The sequence below is a fragment of the Canis aureus genome, chromosome 35 (assembly GCF_053574225.1).
Source record: "Canis aureus isolate CA01 chromosome 35, VMU_Caureus_v.1.0, whole genome shotgun sequence".
Classification (NCBI taxonomy): domain Eukaryota; kingdom Metazoa; phylum Chordata; class Mammalia; order Carnivora; family Canidae; genus Canis; species Canis aureus.
The window spans coordinates 13,328,983-13,354,986 of NC_135645.1; the positions used below are offsets into that span (position 1 = coordinate 13,328,983).

The 26,004-nt window shown below is 39.1% G+C and overlaps 2 protein-coding genes across 6 annotated transcripts in view; one reads left to right on the forward strand and one right to left on the reverse strand.

Annotated features, from left to right (window-relative positions):
• ATP6V1A (ATPase H+ transporting V1 subunit A) overlaps nt 1-2,562 on the reverse strand; it is a 65,461-nt gene extending 62,899 nt beyond the window's left edge. Inside the window, exon 1 of one of the 4 annotated variants that reach the window (XM_077884221.1) lies at nt 2,286-2,562. The gene's annotated coding sequence lies outside the window, so the exon portion shown is untranslated. The other 3 variants (XM_077884222.1, XM_077884223.1, XM_077884224.1) reach the window with 3 other exon arrangements.
• Nucleotides 2,563-3,208: 646 nt separating this feature from the next.
• Nucleotides 3,209-26,004, forward strand: part of NAA50 (N-alpha-acetyltransferase 50, NatE catalytic subunit) — a 28,224-nt gene continuing 5,428 nt past the window's right edge. For both annotated transcript variants that reach the window (XM_077884142.1, XM_077884143.1), the window contains exon 1: nt 3,209-3,485. In XM_077884142.1, coding sequence (XP_077740268.1) covers nt 3,478-3,485 — 8 coding nt within the window. In that variant the 5' untranslated portion in view covers nt 3,209-3,477. The remainder of the gene's footprint in view (nt 3,486-26,004) is intronic.

The window sequence follows — 26,004 nt, forward strand, 5'->3', positions numbered from 1 at the left end:
CCCTCTTTCTGTGCACCTCCCTTACCTCTCTCTATCTGTAAAACAAACAAAATCTAAAAAAAAAAAAAAGCTAGTTTCAGAAATGGCTTCCTAGCTTCAAATCACTTGTTTGTGTATAAATTATGCTAAATAACATTAAAGCTCTTTTTCACATTCAACTTTAGTAGCGATTTAGTCACCAATTCCTGCTGCTAATTTCATTAGTGGTATAAGCTACTCTTTCAGAGTTCCCTAAAATTGGGGAAATTGTAAAGTAAAACTGCAGACTCATTCACAACCTCTTTCATACTGACATTTTCCCCTCTAGTACTCAATGCTCTTTAGCTGGTTTTCTCTTTCCTACTTTGGTCTCACCCAGACAGGACTGGTTTGGACTTCCAGGGCTCTTAAAAAAAATGTGTCGTCTTTGGTGGAATGTCACCTGGTCAATGAAGGAACACTGCTTATGTTTTTCTCCCTAGAGATTGTACAACTTCACTCTGGAGCAAATTAATGGATGAAACTATGTTTATACTGGTAGCAGGCATAACTACATAAGCATACCAATAAATTAGGACAATATCAGAAATTGCTGAAACTGTAAATCCAGGATACTGGTCTTGTTTATTACTTAGGGGAAGCAAGAAACATTTTTAAAGTTATGTTTTCTAGCGAGGAGCATCAATAGCTCAGTTTTTCTATTTTGAACTTACTATAAAAATATTTTGTTAAATTAATATTACACGAGAAACTTAACTTTTTGTTCCCCTTAACAAAATCAGTTTATTGTAGAGAATTTGGATGATACAGAAAAACAAAAACAAATAAGTCATATCCACTACTCAAAGATAAAGATTCCATTTTCCTCACTTTTCAGCCAGCTTTCTAATGGATACTCTTATTACATTAGCTAGAAAGCTACCAGGTTTAATAGAGAATCCATGACTTTCCAGATTTTTTAAAAGTGTAATTTAAATTTTAAAAATCAAATTTGTAATTTCTGTAAGGCATTTCAATGTAAAAGAACCAGGGGACTTTCTGAGTTTGCAGTATAAATAAACGAGTTTAACCTCAAAACTGAAAAACACTCTTCCCTTAAAGCATATTGTTTGGGGTCAAAACATTGGTTACAACATTACACATGAAATGGGAGTACACTGGGCTGGGCAAAAACCTAAGCAAAATAATGTTCACAATACACTATTCATCTAAATCTGAAGAAATCAGATAGGGAAACCTAAGGAGGATGTGCTAGTTACTATAAATTTACCACCGGTCAGGGACTTGATTGGGAATGGCAATTAAGCAGGATTTTAGGTAGACACGACAATAGAGAATGTCAAAGGCTGAAAATATGAAGTAAGCGATATCTCGACTTAGCCTTCTTACCTCTAAATTTAAGGTCAATTACAATTGATTTCATTATATTTCCTGCTCAATCGGTTTCTTAAGAATTACTTCCCTGTCGGGGAAACCCAGTCACTTTTCCATAAGCTAGTCTGGGTCTCCTGCAGAGCACGAAACCGCAACACCATCATCTTTCAACGCCTCCCCATTCAATGGAGACTGTCGCATTACCCACACCTCCTGTTTTGAAGCTAGTGTATCTTTATTATTTCAACCGTTTTCTCCCTTCCTGTAGCGTAAAATCAGACAACAGAAAGGTAAAACGGCTGCCTCTACTCTTTCAGGCCCAACCAAAGTATATGAACATCTACAGAACGCCTCACACAGGGATGCCAGATTGAAAACTCAGAATTACTGAGAAAGCACATTCGGAGCAAGCTTTAACAGTGACTCCGCAGTGAGGGCCCCATCAGTGAGAGTCTCTCCCAAGCCTGTCTCACCGGAGACGCCTCTGCCTCCAGGGTGTTTCCTACCTCCCAGCTTCCCAGCCCAAGGCTGAAGATAAAGACGGAGCAGGGCCTCTGCAAAGAAAAAAAAAAAAAAAAAAGGGGGGGGGGGGGGCTTTGGGGAATAGGACCTGGAGACTACCGCGGACCCCGAGAAATGGCTGAACCAAACCCACTACCCGAAGCCCCAACGACTCCGAATAGGCAACCATAGTGGCCGCAGTCACCCCCAACCCTGGGAAAGGTGGACAGCTCACCCCTAAGTGGCGGGGGCGACCCCAGTGGGGGAAGCGAGGGTCAGGAGAACTGGAGAAAAGAGGTCCTAGCCAGTGCAGGATGACAGCAGGGAGGAAGCCCCGGACAACGGAGGCCGCCGTTCACACTTTCCCTTCTCTTCCTCTTCCCACCCCTTCTCCTATTCCCACCAGTCGCCGGTTACCGGTCACCGCTCACCTGCCGGGGCGCGAGGTGCACAAACAGTACCGACCACGGACCAGAGGCTCTGTCACTGCGGGAGGGGAAGTCTTCAGCTGCAGCGGGGGGCGGGCCTAGGCAGTCACGTGACCTCGAGCTCCGCCCAGCCGCCCCCGGGGCGAGCGTGCCGCATCCTCGGCGCCTATCTTTTTGCGAGTCCTTCAAACATTCATCTCCTTGCGATGAGGTCGGAGGAAGAACACAAAAAACAAAACCAGAAAACTTTCACAAAGATTGTGTCGTAAAGTGTAATACAGAAGGCGTGCGTGAGTGAAACGGGTTAAAGTGCATTTCCAAGGAAGTGACGTTTCGGCTGGGATCCAGGGACCGGAAGTGGCGAAGGCGTTCTGCCGCCGGTAAAATCCCAGGCTTCAGCCCAGGCGATCACGTGACCTCAAAACTTGGATCGTGCCGGACTGCAGCCAAGTTATCCGGCCGATTGCTCGTTACGTTGGTCTTAAAAAAAAAAAAAAAAAAAGTCTCATTTGTTTGAGTCTTCCACAGATGTCTTTACATTTAGAAAAACCATCTTTATAAAACCGTATTAGGAGGCGGGAGCGTTTGAAGGTCATTCTGGAAATTACCAACTGGAAGAACAGGACAGGGCCGGGGAAGGTTGCTCTTGCTGACATGGGAGAAGAGAGGGAAGGGTGGAAAAATCCGGATTTTACCGCCGGGGCCTACCGGGCACGCCCCACGAGGAGGTGTCGTAAGGGATGGGAGGAGAAAGGTGACGCCAGAAGCCACAGCCCAGTAGGAAAATGGAGGTCCTGAGGTGGAGGGGGAGGGGCGCGCGGAGGGCAGCAGTGCGGCTGCGCGCGAGGCGGCCGGCGCGCCGGCGCGCAGAGGGGGCGGGGTGAAAGGTCACAGCGCGGCGGCGGGTCTGGCGGCGGCGGCGGCGGCGGGAGCGGGAGCGGGAGCGGGCTGCCCGGGGCGCACGTGTGGAGGAGCGGCGGCCCAGCGCGGCGGCGGGACGCACCCCCGCCCCCTCCGGAGACGCAGGGCTGCGCTTGGCTCTCGCGGCCTCCGTCACCCGCTCAGCTCCCTGCCCTAGGCGGGGAGGCCGGCTGGTGGGGGTTGAGCGGCCCGAGCTGCGGGCGCGGAGAGCTCAGGTCGGCGACGACAACGGCGTTGGTAGCGGCGGTAACGACGGCCTCAGCAGGCGGGGAAGATGAAAGGGTGAGGAAGGGCAGCCGGGCAGGGCCCGGCGGGCGAGGGCGAGGGGCTGCGGAGAAGGGGAGAGAGTCTGGGCCGAGACGCGGCGGACGGAGGCTTCGGGGCGTCTCTGCTCGGCGGAGGGGGCGGGTGCTCGGCGCGGGGCTGTTGGCGGGCTCCGGGGCCAGCAGCGGCAAGACCCGGGACGCCCAGCACCGGGGCCCCGAGGACGCGTGTGGGTCGAGCGGAGACTAGCAGCCGGCGGGGGGGGGGCGGGGGGGCCGCAGGGAAAAGCTCTTGTGAGGCGCCTTGGCCCCCCCACCCGGGGGGGCACGGCTGGGCCACCCCCGCCCGCCCCTCCGCTCCCCTCCCCTCCCCTCCAAGCCGAGTGGTCGGGCTGCCCTCTTGAGATCCAGGCTCACCCCTGGGACCTGCGATCTTTGACACCTTCCAGCCGTGTTCACGCTTGGGAGCAGCGCAGAACCTTCTGGAGGGAGAAGGAATTGGAATAAAGAGCATGGAGATGAGTATGAAGAGCTAGTGACTCAACTGGATTTGGGTTGGGTCAGGGCGCGTGGAGGAGGGGGAGAGAGCGTGAGCTCTGTAGTCTTGGGGTGCCAAGATGTTTAAGGAAGTGTTGTTGATCAGTAGGTGGAGCTATTGCTCCAGTGGTGTGCTCTTGCCCCTGTGCGGTGGGGGGGTGGGGGGTGGGGGGGCCCTTGGTTCCTACTACCAAGCTTTTTTCAGGTGATAGCAAAACTAATATTTCTTTTTTCACAGTTTCCTTCTTGGATAAAATCAGGGACTATTTTGGCTCAACTCTTTTCCACTTGGATAAGGTGTCCCCTTACTGTTAAAATTATATACAGTTAAAATATTAATTACATAACACGACGTCTTAAAATAATTTCCTAAATTAACCGTTTTGGACCTCTCCTTTTATCAGCGTTAAAAGCTCTCTGGAAGAAAACAAAACAAAACAAAAAAAAGCTTTCAGAGATGTCTGAGGGTTTTTGTTTGTTTTTTGTTTTTTGTTTTTTTTCTATTATAGCAAGTCAAAGACTTGGAACTGTGTTTTGAGTTAGTGAAGCCTTTCAGATGTTCAGCCTTTTGAGAATAAAAGCCAGTCTCTGAAATAATCTCATGCCGCCTAAAACAAGGCCCTCGGTGTGTGTACGTGATTGGGGTTGAAGAGGTCCAAGAAAGGTTAATTGGCTGTAGGTCTGTAATGTGATTCCTTAACTCTGATTTTGCTTTAAATATTGGACATTCAGTCTACTGTTGAATTGTCTGTTTCACGTTAAAGCTCAGAAATGAAATTTTCATAGTACATGCACTACAGAACATCGAGTTCTAAAGAGTTCCAGTCGGGATACTCTTTAAAGTATGGGAAGTATTTGTAGCACTTGAATCACGATCTGGGAAGTTTGACTATTATTATATATGACCCAACATAATTTAGTGGGGTTTTTCTTTTTTCCCTTGAGCATGGATGCTTTCTCTTACTGGTTTTTGTATTCTTAATCAGCACACAGTGTTTCTCATCTTGTTCTGTTAGAATACTAAAAATGAGGCTGAATAGTTCTTACAGTTGAGGCTCTACATGGGTTTATAAAGGAGGGCTTCCAAGAAGTTATTCTGGGTGTTTAGATCCAAAATCTTTGGTCTAGCTCAGTCTTGCTAGGGTGTAATGTTCTTTCGGATACCTACCTTGGCAATAGAAATGGGGTCAAACAGTGGTATTATTCACAATCTACCTTCAGTTAATACACTCATGAGGCAATTATCTTTTTATTTAAACTGTGATTTATATGTAACAACACGATGGTGGCAAATCCCCAGAAACAAGTAACTGGCCAAATCTAGAGGAAATTAATAGTTACTGAATTTATGCCGCAAGCCAGCAACCATCCCTAAAATGAAGAGTCCTTACGTCTAGTTCCTATCATTTTTTATCGGGAATTTAAAGTTATGTTCCTAATGTTAAAAACTTTTAAGATGATTTCACAGGAATAGTCCCTTTAACTTCCCAGATGAAAAATTACTAGATAAAATGGGACTTTAAATTTTTTTAAATTTCTAACTCTTGTATTTAAGGCACGGAACAAATGAAGACAATTGACATTATTTAAAAGATTCTGAGGTCCTGGGATCCCTGGGTGGCTCAGCAGTTTAGCCCCTGCCTTCGGCCCAGGGCATGATCCTGGAGTCCTGGGATTGAGTCCCACGTCGGGCTCCCTGCATGGAGCCTGCTTCTCCTTCTGCCTCTGCCTCTGTCTCTGTCTCTCTCTCTGTCTCATGAATAAATAAGTCCTTTAAAAAAATAAATAAAAATAAAAGATTCTGAGGTCCTTAAGTTCAAAGACTTGTAACACATAGTGTGGTTAGCGTTATAGTCCTGACTCTTGATTTGGAAAGGCCTATGAAAATGAAACCGTGGTCCTGAGTATTTACTAGAAACATGAAGAACATCTACCTCTAAGTCGATCTATTTAAATGTTTTACGTCATTGCCTATATTCCCCATCATTTTCAAACTTTTTAAATGTACTATTTTATCAGATTTTTCCATGTATTTATATTTATACTTTGTTTTTATTAGTAGTAGCAGTAGGACATTTAATAGTGTTGGCATGTACTTGCCTTTCCACCATAGCAGATAAATTTCCAGTTTTTCATTACTGCATGTATTTATATGCATGGTCTAGAACTTTTGAGGGTATATTACAAGATGTTATTTCCTTTGCACTGAAGCTGCTTGTTTTTATGGACCAGGAATGTTGTAGGTTGAATTTGTGGGTAGTAAGCTGATCATTTTTATCTAGTATTCCTCTCTAGGGAAGGTGATATTCAGGCAAAAAGTTACAGCCATGACTGAGATGGCAATATAGTATGATAGAAAGTAAAACTGAATCCGTTTACCTTTGAATTGTAGCAAAGAGGTGTAAATTAGTTCTAATAAAAATGTCTTTAGGATGCCTGGATGGTCAGTCTGTTGAGCTTTTGACTCTGGATCTCAGCTCAAGTCTTGATCTCCTGGTTGGGAGTTCAGACGCATGTCGAGCTTTAAGCTGGGTGAGGAGCTTACTTTAAAAAATAATAGTCTTGGGATCCCTGGGTGGCACAGCGGTTTGACGCCTGCCTTTGGCCCAGGGCGCGATCCTGGAGACCCGGGATCGAGTCCCACATCGGGCTCCCGGTGCATGGAGCCTGCTTCTCCCTCTGCCTGTGTCTCTGCCTCTCTCTCTCTCTCTCTCTCTCTCTCTGTGACTATCATAAATAAATTAAAAAAATAAATAAAAATAAATAAAGTCTTTAACAAGATGTGAATACATGTAATGTAAAGATGGGGAAGTAGATAACAATATAAATACAGTATATAGGACAGTCTAGTTATTAAAATAGAAGATTCTGCAGTGAAAAGAAACTATGTTGAAGAACTAAGAATAATGGTTATCTCTGACAGCATATGACAGAAGGAGCACGAGAGTTTTCTGAAGTGCTAGAAATACTCTCTTCTTTGGGTATTGCTTGCATAGATGTATAACTACGTAAGAAAAGTTATCAAGCTGTGAACAAGATCTGTGCTCTTTACCGTACAAATTCTGTACTTCAATAAAACAGTTTTTTTTTTTTTAAGGTTGTATTGCTGTTTTTGTAGGGGGGACAGACGGTGAGACTGAAGGAGAGTTCAAGAGCTTTTGTAAATCTCCAATTCATACTCCTTCTGTAAAGCCAATAATTTGTGGGGCATGGATTGAGATACTGTATTTTAAAAATACTTTGTAATGTTCCCTTGCTATGTTGAAATGAATTCACACAAAATATAACCTACCTGTACCATGATTTTTTTTTTTTTTTAGAAAATCAGTATAATGATGTAACCAATATAAAGGAGAACTAAGCTATGTTTGTATCAATATGTAAATGATCGGGTACAACTATACCATAAATCATAATATCTAGATGTTTGTATCTGTCTGTAAATAAAACCATTATATAATTTAGAAAGTAGATCTGCTACCAAGATAGGTGTGTGCCGTGGTGACTAATGCTGTGTTGCCATCGATGTGATTTTTTTCCCAAAACTGTGGACAGCTGTTGGTAAAGTTCTGAACAAAGAATAATCATAAATTTCTGGGTTGAAAAAGATTTTTAAAGGTTATCCATATAAAGCATTATTTTTCAGAGCCAGTGTTTTTCCAGACCAAACTAATCATCTATATTAAATTTCACTTTGCTATGTTTTCCATTTTGGCCTGTGGAAATCCTTTTGACTTCTGATTTTCTCTTATGCATATTAGCTATGGCCTCTAGCCTCTGTGCCATCTGAAAAGATACAACTTCTCAATTTATTTGAATGGTTGTCCTTTTTTTTTTTTAAGCACAGTCTGCAGAAACCATTTAAATACCAGTTGTAACCAATGGAAACTTTTTCATCACAGAAATGAATACTGTATGTATTACAGTTTAATTACTAGAAAATATGTAATTTTCATGTCATTAACACTGCTTTCTCTTGATCTGAACTCTCCTATCAGTTCTATATATATATACATCTCCTAACTTATTGGAAAAATGTTAATCCTGTCCTGTCCAATACAGTAATGACTAGCTATAGTAGGCTGTTGAGCAGTTGAAATGTGGCTTGTGTTACTGAGGAAGTGAATTTTAATTACATTTTCAATTTTAAAAATTGATATTAAGAGTCAGTTGGACAATTTTCACGTTTGGAACAACCTGAATATGTGAATCTACTATAAAGTTTATGAAATGTAAATATAGATAAAATATTTCAAAGGAAAATTAGCATCTGAATTGAGATTTGAAATGTAAATATAGATAAAATATTTCAAAGGAAAATTAGCATCTGAATTGAGATTTGCCGTGTAATACACACTGGATTTATTCTTTTTTTTTTTTTTTTTAAGATTTTATTTATTTGAGAGAGAGAAAGAGCATGAGCTGGGGGAGAGGCAGACTCCCTGCTGAGCAGGGACCCCCCCCCCCCCCCCCAATGTGGGGCTCATCCCAGAAACCCTGGGTGCCTGGCTGGCTTAGTCAGAGGAGCATGCGACCCTTGATCTCAGGTTGTGAGTTCAAGCTCCATGTTGGATGTAGAGATTACCAAAAATAAGTAAACTTTAAAAAGGCTTAGTATGAAATAAATATTTTTTAAAAAGATGAAATTAATAATTTTTATTTTGATTACCTTTTGAAATGATTTCATCTGTTTCTTTTTGGCTTGTTAATGTAGATACTAAAATATTTAAATTATGTATGTGACTTGGATTGTACCTGTTTTGGACGGTGCTGTGCTAGACCCTGAAAAAAAATTGGTGTAAAACATGATCTCTTTCCTTAGGATCCAATTCCCAGAAGGTGTTTCTAAATAGTAAATTTGCAAGCCAACAGATAGTGCGTGGCTGGTTATACCTCTGTGGTGAAGGATTCTGAGGAACTCTTGGTCTTAGATTAAAATACGGTAATTCAGTTACCTTGTTTACCATAAAGGAGAAAGCATAGTTGGAAATATTCGCTTGTCTTTGCTCAGCTAGTGCAACCTGTATTCTGCCTCTATCATTGCTAAAGCTGTTAATGGAAAACCTTATTTTCTAAGTCCAGAGGCTTCTCTCAGTGCTCAATAATGCTGCAGTGAATGCTTGTTTACAAAACTACTTGACACACATCTTTCTTTTGAATAATTCCCTAGAAGTGAATTTTTTTGGATCAGAAGGTACTGGCATTTTAAAATCTCTGATCTTTGTTGCCAAATGACCTCTAGAAAGATAGTAGCAATTCATACTGCCAGCAATGTATGAGAGTGCCCTTTTTTCTTCTCCAAGGGCTGATGGGGAAGGGTAGGGACACTTAAACCTTAAAGAAATGAAGGAAGACATTACAGCTTCCATTTCAGCCATTGGTAGTATAATTTACCTTCTGGGATGAGTGGAATACATTGAACATTTATTTGTAAAATGGTAGAAATAACAGTTTCTTTACAAGTTGGGTTTGAGGACATAATCACATAATAGCTTAACTCCTAGCTTTATAGTTTTACTTGCTGGTTAGATGGTGAATGGTATCCACACCCACACCCCCGTTTTTTGTTACTGTTGGGTTTGATTACTTGGTGAAGTTGGACATTTTCCAGTTTCACTAGCCATTTGTATGTCTGTTACTTACCTGTTACTTGTGTAACTTAACAGTTTTTAAGTTGGATATTAAGTGTGTGGACTTCAAATTGCAAAACAACTAAAGGTAATTTTTTCAGAAAATGGGGTTGAGATATTCAAATTGAAAAGATTTTATTTATTTATTTGAGAGAGAGAATGCACACAAGTTGGGGGAGGGACAAGCAGACTCCCTGTTGAGCTTGGAGCTCCACTCAGGGCTTGATCTCACAACCCTAAGATCATGACCCCGGCTGAAATCAAGAGTCAGTTGCTTAACAGACTGAGCCACTCAGTATAATTTATCTTCTTAAAGGAGACTTTAACACAAAAAGCATTGAACTAAAAGCAACCACATTTTGTAGTTCAGCTGTGACAATCCAGCTAACTAATGATAGTTAGCAGTGTGGTCACTAATAGGTTTTTTTGACCTCCGGGCCTTCGTTTGTCTTTAGAAAGCACAGCTTAAACTTGAACTGGAACAGCCAAAAGTTGAAATTCATGTGCTCATTTTAATCTGCTAATAGTACTTAATCAGTATTTAATCTGCTGATAGCTTTGATGAGTTCTCAGATTCCAAAAAAAAAAAAAAAAAAAGAATGATGTCATTGATTATTAATATCAACCATGACTGCTGTGGCATGTGTGTCACATGTTTGCCATCCCTGGTCTCTTATTATTTCTCTCTCTGATACCAAGAAACAAAACTTTGGAATCCTATTTGAACTGTTCTCTTTTAAGGTGCTTTCTTCATTGCTTTTATGTCTGTCTGTTGAGACCTGCTCTCCCATCCTTCCCCCTAATGGCACTTTTACTTTTTATAGCTACCTAGTACATGTCTTTCAGGCAATGGATTCTCACTTAATACTATAAAAGCTCTAAGATAGCATCCATAATGTACTAATGTATCTTTAGGTATAGCATCTTTAGTCTGCTAATGAAATAACATTATGGAGGTGAACCAAGAAGGACAGAAAGCTTGGTGGGTTCTAGAATCTTTGAAGTTTTATATGGCCAAAAAACAAGGTAGAGGAGAGAGAGCTACACCAGTGGCCACAGCTAGGTGATGAGAGTTTTATATGTAGTGCTATCTAATTTCATTTGGGAGGTTATGTATAGCTATTGAAAGATCTTAAGCATTAGAAGTGAAGTGATCAGGGGATCCCTGGTGGCTCAGTGGTTTAGCGCCTGCCTTTGGCCTGGGGTGTAATCCTGGAGTTCAGGGATCGAGTCCCACATTGAGCTCCCTGCATGGAGCCTGCTTCTCCCTCTGCCTTTGTTTCTGTGCCTCTCTCTCTCTCTCTTTCTCTCTCTCCCCCCCACCCCCTGTCTCTCATGAATAAATAAAATCTTTTTTTTTTTTTAAGAGATCAGATTTGTGTTTTCAAAATATTATTCTGACTGCATTGTGATGGCTTTGCCTCCTTAGCTCTAGGTTTTTTTTTTTTTTTTCTTCCTTCATTAGGCTATTCAAATTTGTGTTGAAAGGATGATTTGAAGCATACTGCTTAGAGGGGGGTATAGGAACAGTTTATGAAGATATTTGGGGAGCAGAATTAACAGGAATTAAAGTGGGATATAAGAGTACATAAAAAACTAAATTTTTGTATTGGATGGGACTATTCATAAAGATAGAGGATACAGGTGGATGTTCTAACTTCCTGAGGAGGATAGTGAGTTCATTGTGTTGAATGTGAGATTTCTGTAGAGATAACTAGTAAGCAGTTTGAAATGTGTGCTTGGATTCCGAAATTGAGAAGTAAAAGCAACATTTAGGTGGTAGTAAGGGAAAAACCTTGGCTGGGAAGGAGCTCTCCTAATTGAACATATGGATGGATGACCATGGAAAATTTTTTCAAATAATTTATTTTTAGGTTATGACCTTAAGTAGATTATATCTAATGTGTGTTTAGCATTTCTGGTATCCAAGCAAATAATTGTTGAGATTTTTGTGCAGTTGACGCTTGGACTCACACAGCTTGCAGAGCTAATCCATCCACCACCACTTTTTTGATAACTGCTAAACTTCTAGAACAGTGATTCTCAACCAGGGTCACACCTTCCATCCCTGGATATCTGGTAATGTCTAGAGGCATTTTGGGTTGTCACAGTGTGGGATGGGGCATTTAGATGCTAGAGATGTTACTAAATATCCTACAGTGCTCTGGAAAGCCCCTCACAAAGAATTATGCAGCGCTTAATATCGGTAGTACTAGGACTAAGAAACCCTAAAATCTAGATGAGATGAGAAAGAGCCCATCAGTTAAATTAAGGGTCTAGAGAGTCTTGGAGTAATTCATCAATTCCTTGAAATATTTGAGGTCCTGCTCTAAGTCTTACAGTTCAGTAGAAGAGGTAGGGTATAAAAAATAAATGCTTACAGCAGCACAGAGGTGCTCTGCCTTGGAAGGGTACTAACAATATGATACAGTTCAGATGAGGTGGAAATCTCAGCAGGATGACAAGTTAAGGCCTCATGAGCAATTAGTATTTAAGCTGTGCTTTGATAAATTCTCAGTGGACTTACTTTTAAGTTAAGGGAATTTAAACTTTAGAGGAATCACTCTTTGATGTAATTTACTTGAAGGCAAGAGTTTAGAACCAAATTTACTGCTAGCTAAGAAAAAATAACGTACTCTAAGCCCCTGGAAATTTTTTATCAAAGGGTCACGGGCATACTTTGATCCTTGCTAAAATACTTAAGTTTTATGCAAATCTTCTTTATCATTAGTATACGTTAGATAAGTGTTCTAGGTTTGGTATTTCTCTCTTAATAACCTTGAGTAAAGATGACTCCTTTGAGGGGAGTCATGGTATGGCTGATCTTGCAGTATAATGAAAATTTGTAGATTTAGGCCTGGTTCTGGCTTTATTGGTAATTGGCTGTATAACCACAGGTCCATTTGTCTGGGTTTCAGTTCTGTCATCTGAAATGAAGAGGGATGGACCCAGAGGCTTCTAAGGTCCCTTCCAGATCAAACACTATGCACAAGAAGTTGCCACGCAGTTAAAATTTTGTGCTACGGTGTATTAAACTTTAAACTTTCTGTCTACAGTATTTCATTTTCTCCTTTTGCAGTATAACTTAAAAAGTCAGACTTTGTAGAGAAAGACCAACTTTTGTGTAGTCATACCTCCATCTTGTGGCCCTTCAGAATATTACCACTAAATTTTGTTTTTATAATTATGGCTATAATTGACATTAACTTTTAATAGCTAAACATTTGAGGGCTTATTATCTGATGTTGCTGTGCTAAATGCTTAAACGTGTGTTATCATTGTATCACAGTGCTTATTTTAAGCCACAGGTAAAGGTTTTCTGCTACCATATTCTAAGCGTGAAGTTGATAGATTTGACTGAGTAACATTAATCTTGTGGTGCTGATACAAAATAAATAACTAATGGGCTCTATAAAGTAGAAGGCAAGTAGCTGTGTTCAGATCTAAGAACTTGGTATACATGGTCACTTTTGCAATATCAGTTTTCCCCTTTGACATCCTCATTCTAAAATCTTTGGTATGAAGAAACTTTGGGATTTATTATAGATTTGAAAAACAAGGAAAAAAGACATGCCATATGAATTTACTTGAGCCAAGAGAATAATTAATTTCTTTAATTACTACTGTATTCAGTTTTTTACAGGTAGGGTTGTAAGTGGATACCAACAGGAACCTGGGACCAGGCAGATAAGATAAAAGAATTTTTAAAAAAGAGCAGAAATGTAGGCTTTATGTAAAAGCTTCTGATATAAATATTTGCAGTCGGGGATCCCTGGGTGGCGCAGCGGTTTGGCGCCTGCCTTTGGCCCAGGGCGCGATCCTGGAGACCCAGGATCGAATCCCACGTCGGGCTCCCAGTGCATGGAGCCTGCTTCTCCCTCTGCCTGTGTCTCTGCCTCTCTCTCTCTCTCTCTCTCTGTGTGTGACTATCATAAATAAAAATTTCAAAAAAAAATATTTGCAGTCAACTTAAAAACAGTTGAGTCTAATAGATGTGGCAAATACTAATGCTAAATTAAGATAATTGTTAAATTGCATTAAAATCTGGAGCACTAGGGTGGCTCTGTGGGTTAAGCATCTGACTCTTGATTTTGGCTCAGGTCATGATCTCAGGCGTGAGAGATCAAGCCCCATGTCTTACTCAGTATGGAGTCAGCTTGGATTCTCTCTTTCCCTCTCCTCCTGCTCCTCTTCCTGCTCCCATGTGTCCTCTGAATCAATAAATAAACCTTTAAAAAAGAATAAATTACAATGAAATCTAATCTGAAGTAAACAGTGTAGTGATTAATAATCAGCTTTCAAGAGTCAGGCCAATTTGAGTTTAAGACTTAGCTCTCAACACTAGCTATGCCATAAACCTTAAAGCTGTAGTGTAATATATAGTGTGTTACTTCCATAGGGAAAATGATTTAACATTTTATATGAAATCTCTATGCCCATCTTTAGCCTCTCTTTCCCTCCAGAGTTCTTGGATATGGAAATGTACCCATATGCAGTGGGAAGTTTATTTATTTAGGTGGATGCTAAATTTGTGTGGTTAACATAAGAGGCTTTAATTGTTAAAGATTCCATGGTGGGATGTGGAAGTCTGAGTTTTTAACTGACAAAGTGATTCTGGTATATAGGCAGATTTGGAATCCATTCTTCCATTCTTAGATTTTGTGACAATGCTTTTCCAGACTTTTCCTTAACTCTTTTGAAAATTGTTTCTTGGGTTTCTTTATGGGCTCCTCTTTGTTTACCCTAAAATTCAAGTGTTTCTTTTAGTAGTTGTGTTTTTAGATGTTCTAATTCACTGTGATTTTCTTGATAACGTGATATGTTCACATAATCAGAGATACATATTATGCAATATTTGTATTTCAGGAAATAGCTCTCAGAGTGATGTGTTAGAAAAGGGAATTCTTCCCTCATGAGTTAAATTAATGCAAAAAACTCTGGATGCATTCCCCCTACTATCTAATTGTTTTCAGCTACCTAACACCAACATAGCTTTTAGTCACATTAGGTAGCATTTAAACTACATTGTATAAATAATTTTTTAAATGATCATTCTTACCTAAAATGCATTTGACTGTAGTTTTAATGGGGGGAAAAAAAAAAGTGTCAGGACATGTAGCCATTTACACCAAAGACAACGACTATATAACAGGCTGCCCTGTGACTGAAGTTAGAAGAGGAGGTCTGTACCAGAATGGAAGGCTCATTCTTGTCTAGATCTGGTTCAACTTCTTTTCTGCAAACCGAAGGCTTGGTACAGCTGGAAATTGAGGGATTGTCAATTGTTAAAGGTTTGAAATTCTTGCCTTTTGTGTTTTTCAGATAGTAGAGATTAAATTAAGTCTGGCATCAAAGTGCTTTCTACCATGAGTTTCAATATCAAAAATAGCATGTCTTTGTCCTTTTTCAGCCAAAGTTGCTACAAAACTTAAATGCAAAGTGCTACAACTTGTAGTACTTTATGTAATAAGTAATGTATGTTTGTTTTATTTTTTTGTTGTGGAAATTTTCAAACACCTATGAAAGTAAATAGTGCATTGAGCCCTCGGTGCATTCAGTTCCAATAGGTGGTATTAATTTTCATGGTTTTTCATCTTTGCCTGATCATTACTTTCCCTTTTTGCGGTTACTTCAAAGGAAGTTCTTGATATGCTATCCTATTCTATCTGTTAATACTACAGTATAAGTCTTTATCATGGAAGACCTTAAAAAAACAAACATAATACTCTTAAACCTAATACCATCTTATGATCTGATACTCAGTTTGTATTTGCTTTTTCTCATTTGTCTTATAAATATCTTTTTCAAATCAAAATTCAAAAAGAGGTCCACACATTTTAATTGGCTGAAATGCCTCATCATCTCTTAATCTGACAGTTTCTCCTCCTTTTTTAAAAAACTAACTTTAAAATCGTTTTGTAGTTTTTAGATTTACATTTGTGAAGATGGTACAGAGAATTTCCAGTTCCACTATTAGTAACAGGTTACATTAGTGTGATATGCTGTTAGAATGAAAAGGCAAGCCATAAACTGGGCAAAAATAATTGCAAGTTATATGTCTGTTAAAGAACTTGTATCCAGAGTATATAAAGAACTCTTACAATTCGATAAAATAAGTAATCCAATATAAAAACAGGAATTCTTATTAGTTAATGTAAACATTTTAGGTTTATTCGCAGGCCTAAAACATGGGCAAAAATCTTGGACATTTTATCAAAGAAGATGGACAAATGGCTAATAACCATGCAGAAGGATGCTTGACATTAGTCATTAGAGAAATGCAAATCCAATTTGATTATCACTTCATACTACTAAAATGGTTATAAATAGAAAGACAGTGAAAAGTGTTGGTGAAGGGGCACTTGGGTGGTTCAGTCTGGTTAAGCGTCCAACTCTTGATTTTGACTCAAGTTGTGATCTCAGGGTCCTGGGATGGAGCCCTGCATCAGTCTTCATGCTCAGCAGAGAGTCTGCTTGAGGATTCTCTCTCCCTCTGCCCCTCCCCCCTGCTCTCATGTGCACACACACTCTCTCAAATCTTTTTGAAAAAAGTGTTGGTGAGGATGTGGAGAAACTAGAACCCTAATGCATTATTGGTAGGAATGCAAATGGTGCAGCCACTTTGGCAAACAGTTTAGCAATTTATTAGTTTTCCATTACTGCTATAACAAATTACTACAAACTTAATGGCTTGAAAACAAATCTATTAGCTTAGTTCTTGAGATCAAAAATCTGAACTGGTTTTTACTGAGCTAAAATCGAGGTGTTGGTAGATACAGCAATTTTAAATAGTACCCTCCCCCCAAAAACAATTCATGTCTACTTGGAACGTCAGCACATGGCCTTATTTAGAAACAGGGTCTTTGCAGATGTAATTAAGATGGCCATATTCCATTAGAGTGGACTTTAAATCTGATGACTAGTGTCCTTAAAGGAAGAGGAAGGAGGACATGCACACAGAACACCAAGTGAAGGTGGAGGCAGACATTAGAGTGATTACCACAAGCCAAGAAGTATCTGAGGACACTAGGAGCTGGCAGAGGCAAGGAAGGATTCTATTCCAGATTCAGAGAGCATGGCTCTGCTGACCTGATTTTTGACTTCCAGCCTCTAAAACTTTCAGAGAATAAATTTCTGCTCTAAGCTACTCTGATAATTCTTTAAGGCAGATCTGTGAAACTAATACAAGATGTTTCTTCTAGATGTTCTAGATGAGATTCGTTTCCTTAGTTTTCAGCTTTTTAAAAAATATTTTATTTATTTATTCATGAAAGACACACAGAGATAGGCAGAGGAAGAAGCAGGCTCCCTAGGGGGAGCCCGATTTCAGGACTCAGTCCAAAGATCTAGGGATCGCAACCTGAGCCAAAGGCTGGCCCTTAACCACTGAGCAACCCAGGCATCCCAGTTTTCAGCTTCTATAGGCCACATGCATTCCTTATTTCGAAGGAATAACTAAAGAGAAAAGCTAAAAGAAAAACTAAAGCTTATGTTCACACACAGACTTGTATACAGTATTCATAACAGCATTATTTATAATGGCCATTGAAGTTAATATTAATACTGTAAAAATCAGGTGGTGAATGGATAAACAAAATGTGGTATATCCTTACAATGAAATCTTGTTCAGTTGCTGACGTGTTACCTCATGGATGAACCTCAGAAGCATTATGCTGCGTGAAAGAAGTGTAGTGCAAAAGATCACATTTATTTTATGATTCTATTTATATGACATGTCCAGAAAAGACAAATCTATAGAAAGAAAGTAGATTTAGTGGCAGACTTTGGGTAGGAATTTACTTCAGATTTGCACAAGAGATTTTGGGGGTGTGATGTGAATGTTCTAAAACTGAATTGAGGTGATGGTTACACAACTCTGTAAATAGTCTAAAAACACTTAAAACAAACTCAGATTGTTTGCAGTTGTACTAGTTTACAATAAACATTGTATCCAGGGCAGCCCAGGTAGCTCAGCGGTTTAGCTCCGCCTTCAGCCCAGGGTGTGATCCTGGAGACCTAAGATCGAGTCCCACGTTGGCTCCCCGCATAGAGTCTGCTTCTCCCTCTACCTGTGTCTGTGCCTCTCTTGGTCTCTCCTCTGTGTCTCTCATGAATAAATAAATAAAATCTTAAAAAAAAAAAAAAAAAAAGAACATTGTATCCATAATAAATACACTTAAAACCCAGTTAGAGAACCCAGTTTCCTTTAAATGGGCAAAAGATTTGAACAGCTCCTTTACCAAAGAATGGGAAACAAATAAATGAAAACATGTTCAACATCATTTGTTATTTAGGGACATGCAAATTAAAACCACAATGAAATATCTTTACACACCTCTTAGGATGGCATAAATTTTTAAAGGTTAATAGTGCATATGCTGAATGCAGAACAACTAGAATTCTTACACATATATGACCCAGCATTACATCTCTTAGGTATTTACTCAAGAAATTTTAAAAACTTATGTTCACACAAGAACCTATAGAGAAATGTGTATAAAACTGTAGATTTTGGAGATTTCAGCAAAAGGATAAACTGGTAATATCCATACTATGGAATACTACTTAGCAATAACAAGGAAAGACTGGTTGATACAACAGTGTGGTAAATCTCAAAGACATTATGTTGAATGAATGAAGCCAAGCAAATGGCCTTGTATTATGTAATTCCATTTATTTTATTTTTTTTTAAGAATTATTTATTTATTTATTTATGATAGACATAGAGTGAGAGAGAGAGAGAGAGAGAGAGGCAGAGTGTGTCACAGGCAGAGAGAGAAGCAGGCTCCATGCCGGGAGCCTGACGTGGGACTCGCTCCCGGGACTCCAGAATTGCGCCCTGGGCCAAAGGCAGGTGCTAAACCGCTGAGCCACCCAGGGATCCCCTGTAATTCCATTTATGTGACATTCTGGAAAAGACAAAGATAGGAGAAACAGAAAACAGATTGTTTGCCTGGGAGTGGGGGTAGTTGAACTACAGAGGGTCATGAGGGAGATTTGGGGACTTGATGGAACCATTCTGTATCTTGTTCTAAATCTTGATAATTATCATTATACATGTTTGTCAAAACTCAGAACTATAGAGCAAGAAAAGTGAATTTAATTTTATATTAACTTGAAAACATAGAAGCTAAGAATGAAAATTGATTCCCCCCCCCCCAAAAAAAAAGTCCTGAAAAATAGAGGAACAACCAAGAGTACATGTAGAAAATTTGTAAGCTGGTAGATTTGAATAGACTACATCAATAATTGTATTAAGTATGGACAGACCAAATGCTCCAATTGTCATTGCTTGCTTTGGCAGCACATTACACTAAAATTGGAATGATTAGCATGATTCAGTGTGATGACATTTTCCCTTTTTTTCTTTCATGCTCTTTTTTTTTAATTTTTAAAGATTTCATTATTTATTTTTGATAGCCCATGTTTCAGCAGGGGGTCTGAGGAGAGAGGGAGGGCTAGGGATAAGTAGACTCCATGCAGCAGAGCTTGAAGCCAGAAGCAGGGTTCATCCCATGATCCTGAGATCATGACCTGAGCCAAAAACCAAACCAAGAGTCACTTGCTCAACAGACAGCCACCCAGGCACCCCTGGTACTATTTTAATAAATAAAAGTAATACATGCACATTTGTAATATTTAGAATGAAGAATTGTGTAATAAAAAATACTCCAGTTGTCAGATTAAAGGAACAAAACTTAAGTATATGCTGTTTACAAAAGACTAAATACAAAGAGAAGTTGAAAGTAAAAGGTGGTAAAAGATACATGATGCTGCATTGATTAGAAGAAAGTAGTATGTCTATTGATGAACGAAGTAGATTTTAAGATAGGGAATATTATAGCATAAAGAAAGACATTTCAAAGTGATAAAAGGACCAACTCATTAACAGTTCCAAATATTTATGTTCTTAATAATATAACTTGAAAATACATAAAGTGAACATGGACAAAACTGAAGAGTAAGAAGGAATACTTCCAAACTTTGTTCAAGGTCAAACATAATCCTGATTAATAAAGCCTAGCAGATGTATTACAAAGAGAGAAAACCAGATTCCTCAGAATAAGCTTTCTTGAGGTAACATTCAAATAAAAGAGGTAAGAGTAACCTGCAGCCCAGGTTGGAGAGGCTATCAACAGAGAAAGCCGCAGGTGAAGCAGATTTGGGGAGGAAGATCAGAGATCTGGTTTTGGATATGCTTAATCTGAGGTGTCTACTACAGACGCTTTGAAGGTGGCAGCGTTAAAGCCATAAGATTATGAGATTGAGGTCAACTAAGAGAATAAGTGTAGATAGAGAAGACAGCCAAGTACCATCTTGATGTGCATGCCCCTCATAAAATTGATTCTTCTTCCTCTCCAATCCCAACTTCCACATTTACACAAAGCACACTTGTAGTTTTATGGTTTTATTTTTTTTAATTTTTTTTTTAGTTTTATGGTTTTATTAACACAACTGTGACGTGCATGTAAGCTGTCTATATTCATTTTCTTTGCTGCGCAGCCTGGCATTGGCATTGGTAGCTCTGATGGCCAGCTGGTTACTCTTTCTACAATGGCTTGCTTTCTGGAGGAGACATTGTGAGCAGTCCCTGCACAGTAAAATTTATTGGATGTTAATAGCACTTCAAGCTTCTTGACATTATGGACTAGGAACTTCGGGAAGTCACTGGACAGCATGTGCCTTGTTTTCCTGTTGTTCTTGTAACCAATATTGGGCATCAAGTTCTGGCCCTTGAATCTTCTGCACACCCTGTTGTCAATGCCTGAGTTTTGGCCTGTTGTGCTTAATTTTGACATAGCAGTTTAACTGGTGTGCCATGAACTTCTTGGTCCACTTGTTAATGATCGTGGACTTTACCAGAGGTCTGAGGGTGGCCATGATGCCCAGTAGAGGAAGAGACGGCTGTCCCCTTAGTAGGAGCCCCAAGGAAGAGAGCCACAAAGTACACTTAATTTTACCAAATCAAACTGCCTGTAATTTGGGGAATACACTGTTGCTATTTTGTTCATATTCTACCTTCTACTTAGAATTCATTTCTTTCCTTCTCACAGCACAAACTTAGTCACCCTTCACATCTGTTCCCAGGATCACTTTCATTCTAGTACTATTTTTGTACTTCATGTGCATGTGCTATTACTAAGACATTATATTTATATATATATAATTATATGTATGTATGTAATTGTGTGTTGATACATATGTAATCAGACACTATTTCCTACTAGGTATAAACTCCTTTGCATTCCAGGTGTTAGCGCATAGGTGTTCATATATTTATTGAAATAGACCTGATTTATGCTTTGAATAGGCAACTATTCATAAGAACTTTGAAAATTATAGATTCACAGATAGAACTCTTGGACACCCTGTTTAATTTTGTAATGGAGACTTTGGAATTCCTTTTGACTTACTGTAGATTTTTTTTAACTTCTAAAAGCTTGTTGGTTGTTTGTAATCATGTTCTCATTTTCTTGACATTTCTACTTAGCACTCTATGTTTATGCCTTTGATATTTACACGTTCTTTGCTAAATTATATTTACAAGTTGCTATTACTCTGATATATTTAGAATATCTACATCTTAAAATAATTCAGAAGTGATCAAGATGACAGAAGTATTCCATTTCAATCAGACATATCATGTTCGTGAAAATGAAAACTGTATTGAAGGTGAATTTTGCTGACAAAGATATTTAATAGATACTTCTTGAACAGCTTCCAAACAGTATTCATAGTATCCCAATTTTGTTTTGAAATCTATATGTGTATATACATAGAAAATATAGAAAGAGTATATGTAGAACCTATTTCTGGTAGTAGTCTTATAGGATATTTTCACTTCCTAAGTCATTTCTATGGTGATAAACTTTTTTTTTTTTTTAAATCAAGACCTGTGGGGTTTCTTTTGTTTTGTTTTGTTTTTTAATTAGGCAGGGAAAGATTAAGCTGCCTATTCCGTAATTGATTTAATACAGTGTTCTTTATTTAGCCTTGATCTGCCTACTCTAATGGAAACTTTTTTAGTCGTGAATTTTTATTAGATTTAACCTTGCACATTGTATCATAACCATCTTTTCCTTCTCTTAAAGTTTAAAAATACTTGGTTATTGTCTTTTTAAGAATTCTAAAGATACTAGAAGCCTGGCAATAACCTAGAGATCTTTTTAGTTTTTATTGATTTTTAAGTAATCTCTGCCCCAGCATGGATCTCAAACTCACAACCCCAAGATCAAGAGTTGTGTGCTCTTCCAACTGAGCCAGTCAGGCGCCCCACCTGGAAATCATTTTTAAACTTTTTTTTTTTATTTTTTTGAGATCTTTATTTGAGAGAGCGCACGTGAACCGTGGGGCGGGGGGAGTGCTGTTAAGAGAGGGAGAAGCAGAATTCCCCACGGAGAAAGGAGCTTGACATTGATCTCCATCCCAGGACCCTGGAATCATAATCTGAGCTGAAGGCAGATGCTTAATTGACTGAGCTATCCAGGCACCCCCATTCTTAAACTTTTAAAAACCCACGTTGTTTCACTTATAATTTAGAAACTTGACTTCCCTAGGTTAAGTTTTTCTTTATTGTTGTTGTTTTTTTTTTAAAGATTTTATTTATTTATTCATGAGAGACACAGAGAGAGAGAGAGAGAGGCACAGGCAGAGGGAGAAGCAGGCTCCATGCAGGAAGCCTGATGTGGGACTCGATCCCGGGTCTCCAGGACCACGCCCTAGGCTGAAGGCTGGTGCTTAATCGCTGAGCCACCCGGGCATCCCTTTATTGTTGTTTATAATTTGACTTTATAATGTAGTTTTTCAGTGACTTTTAAAATATAGAATCTCTTTTTTAATTGCAATGGATAATTTTTAAGTACTGTGCTCTAAATATAATAAATACTATATTTTATTTCAAATAAATTACTGTACCCAATTTGGGGTGCTATACCCAGTTAAAAAGTAGTAGTATGCCAAGTAAAATAAGCCAGACAGATAAAGACAAACACTGCATGGCATACTTATATGTGACATTTTTAAAAAAAGTCAAGCTCATGGAAACAGTATATAAGTGGTTGCCAGGGTGAGGGGAATAGGAAAAGTGCAGACTTCAGCTGTAAGATTAATAAGGTCTGAGGATCTAATGTATATAATTGAAAATTGCTAAGAGAGTAGAACATAAATGTTCTTACCCACCGCCCCCCCAAAAAAATGCAAGGCCATAGATGTGTTAATTAACTAAATGGTAGGAATCCTTTTTCTAAAAAAGGAATAGGCAGTGTAGGTGAGATGTGATCCCTGTACTGCTTTCTTTTCTTTTCTTTTCTTTTCTTTTCTTTTCTTTTCTTTTTTCTTTTCTTTTCTTTTCTTTTCTTTTTCTTTTCTTTTCTTTTTCTTTTCTTTTCTTTTCTTTTCTTTTCTTTTCTCTTTTCTTTTCTTTTCTTTTCTTTTCTTTTCTTTTCTTTTCTTTTCTTTTCTTTTCTTTTCTTTAAGATTTGTTTCAGAGGGGTGAGAGGGGCCAAGAGAGAGGTAGAGAGAAAGTGCTAAGCCAACTCAGTGCTCCGCAAGGAGCCTGTTGTGGGGCTTGATTTCATGACCCTGAAATTGTTGATGTGAGCAGAAACCAAGAGTCAGAGGCTTATTAACCAACTCTGCCACCCAGGCACCCTGTGTTCCCTGTATTTTAAGGGTTCTGTATTTTACAGCATAACAATATCTGCCGATAAAAGTCTGTGAGTGGTAGATGGTGGATAAGTGAACCTAAGTAGCTATTTAACCAGAAAGGTTTTGGGTAAAATGTTATTTACTTCAGCCTTAAGGGAAAGCCAGAGTGTGCTTTAATGAAGAGGAGAGTTGTTCTGTGAGATATAATCTAGTTAAAGAGGACCCGAATCTCACAAAAGGAATTCATTTTAATTGTGAAATAATACTTGAGAGACCGTGTTTACCTGTATTTAATGTATCTACAAATCGAAAGAAAATATAACAAAGAAATCTTTATATTTTTTACTATGATTTTTGCATCTTAAGAACTTGTGTGGCTACTAAGAAACTGTGTACTCAGATTTTAAGAAAATATACAAGATAATGAAAGGATAGTTGGTCACAGTAAGTAATAAAAAAACAGCATAAAAATGAAATAATGGAGTCAGGAAGGCTAAAGTTCCAAATGAGTATAATCGTTTATATTCTATTTTCTGATCATCTGAATTGTGACGTTTCAGAGAATTACCTATCATTCTTTTTTTTATTTTATTTTTAAAAATATTTTAAGTAACCTCTGCACCCAAGAAGGGGCTTGAATTTACAACCCTGTTATCAAGAGTCCAATGCTCTATTGAACTGAGCCAGGCAGGCGCCACCCCCAATTTTGATCACAGATTTTTTTGTATGTGCTTTAAAGGATTTTTTAAATTAATAAAAGCTATTTTATATGTTTATATATTGTATATATTTGGAGTGTGTGTGTTCCCCCCTCCCCCGCCCCCGAAATGTGTCATGCATGCTTTATTTAACGAGTTCCCTGATGGGGACTATGTAGGTTTTCTTTTTTACCATTATAAAAGTGTGATGATTAACATTTTCGTTTAGTCATTCTCCAGCAGTTTTTTCAAAACCTTCTGCATATGATGCAAATGATTGATTAAGGTGCGTTGTTTGCATTTCCCTGCTATTTACTAATGCCATTTTGATCTGGAACTAGCACCCAGTGAGTAAGACTCACCTTTTCTAGCTACTTGGATGACGACAGATTATTTTGTTTCTCTCTCTTTTTTTTTTTTTTTTTTTAAGATTTTATATATTTATTTGAGAGAGCGCAAGCAGGGTAAGAAACCAAGGGAGAAGCATACTCCTCCTTGAACAGGGAGCCAGACGAGGGGCTCAGTCCCTGGACTCCCAAGATTATGACCTGAGCCGAAGGACGCCACTTAACTGACTGAGTCACCCAGGCGCCCCGTTTTATTTTTCAACTCATTTTTTAGTTTGATGTTTTCTCTGAAGGATTTTATAACCTACTGTTGTGATTTTTAAGAAAGACAGTAATGTATGCAAGCAACTCGACTAATGATATTGCTAGTGTTAATAGGGGAAAAAGTTGTATATTTGTTCAGATTTGTCTTTCACATTTGATCAATCTTTAGTTTATGGTAGTGATATTGACTTGAGCTATTAAAAAATCCTTTTGTTGATGGCATTATAGGCAACACAGCTTTGTTACTATGAGTCTGAATCTTTTAAGCCTTAATTCCTTGTCCCATGGAACAAATTGTTTTGATTACATATGGTTTATGTTGCATTCTTGGTAAGTAGTTTTCAAACAGCACCCTGCCCTGTCTGGGTTCCTTTGTTTAATTTCCAGAGATTTCTTTCTTTTTTTCTTTTTTTTAAGATGTTATTTTTATTAATTTGTGAGAGACTCAGAGAGAGAGGCAGAGACAGAGGGAGATGCAGGCTCCTTGAAGGGAACTCAACATGGGACTCAGTCCCTGGACCCAGGATCACGCTCTGAGCAGAAGACTGATGCTCAACCACTGAGCCACTCAGGTGTTCCTGTTTCCAGAGATTCTGCTCCTGAAAGTGGCATGAGACCAGGAATCTGGATTGGGGGGGGGGTGTTTTTTGTTTTTTAAGATTTTATTTATTCATGAGAGACACAGAGAGAGAGAGAGAGAGAGAGAGGGGCAGACAGGCAGAGGGAGAAGCAGGCTCCATGCTGGGAGCCCGATGCATGCGGGACTTGATCCCTGGTCTCCAGGACCAACACCCCTACCCCCACCCCCACCCCCACCCCCACCCCCGGGCTGCCCGGAATCTGGATTTTGAATACCACCCCAAGTGACTGATATGAGTGGTTCCTAGTTTAATTAATACAATATACATAATTTTTGTCCGTTTGGATTATTTTCTTAATAAATTTCTAAAGTAGGATTACTTCCATAAAGAAGATGTAACTTTCAGGCTTTTTTTTTTTTTTTAAGATTTTATTTATTCATGAGAGACACACAGAGGCAGAGACACAGGCAGAGGGAGAAGCAGGCTCTATGCAGGGAGCCCGACATGGGACTCGATCCCCGGTCTCCAGGATCACGACCTGGGCTGAAGGCGGCGCTAAACCGCTGAGCCACCGGGCTGCCCCCTTTCAGGCTTTTTGATACATAGTACTAGATTGTCTTCCAGAGATACTCTATTTACGTTTTCACCATTTTCATTTGCCACCCCCTTGCCAATATTTGGTATCATCAGTCCTTTTGATCAGTAATAGATGTCTAAATTTTTCTGAACTGTAAACTACAAGGAAAATTCTGGGATTTATATAGAATATTAGTCTGGCCTTTTTAGTAATTGTTTACTGTATTTATCTCTAAATGTGTAAAATTATATGAAAGC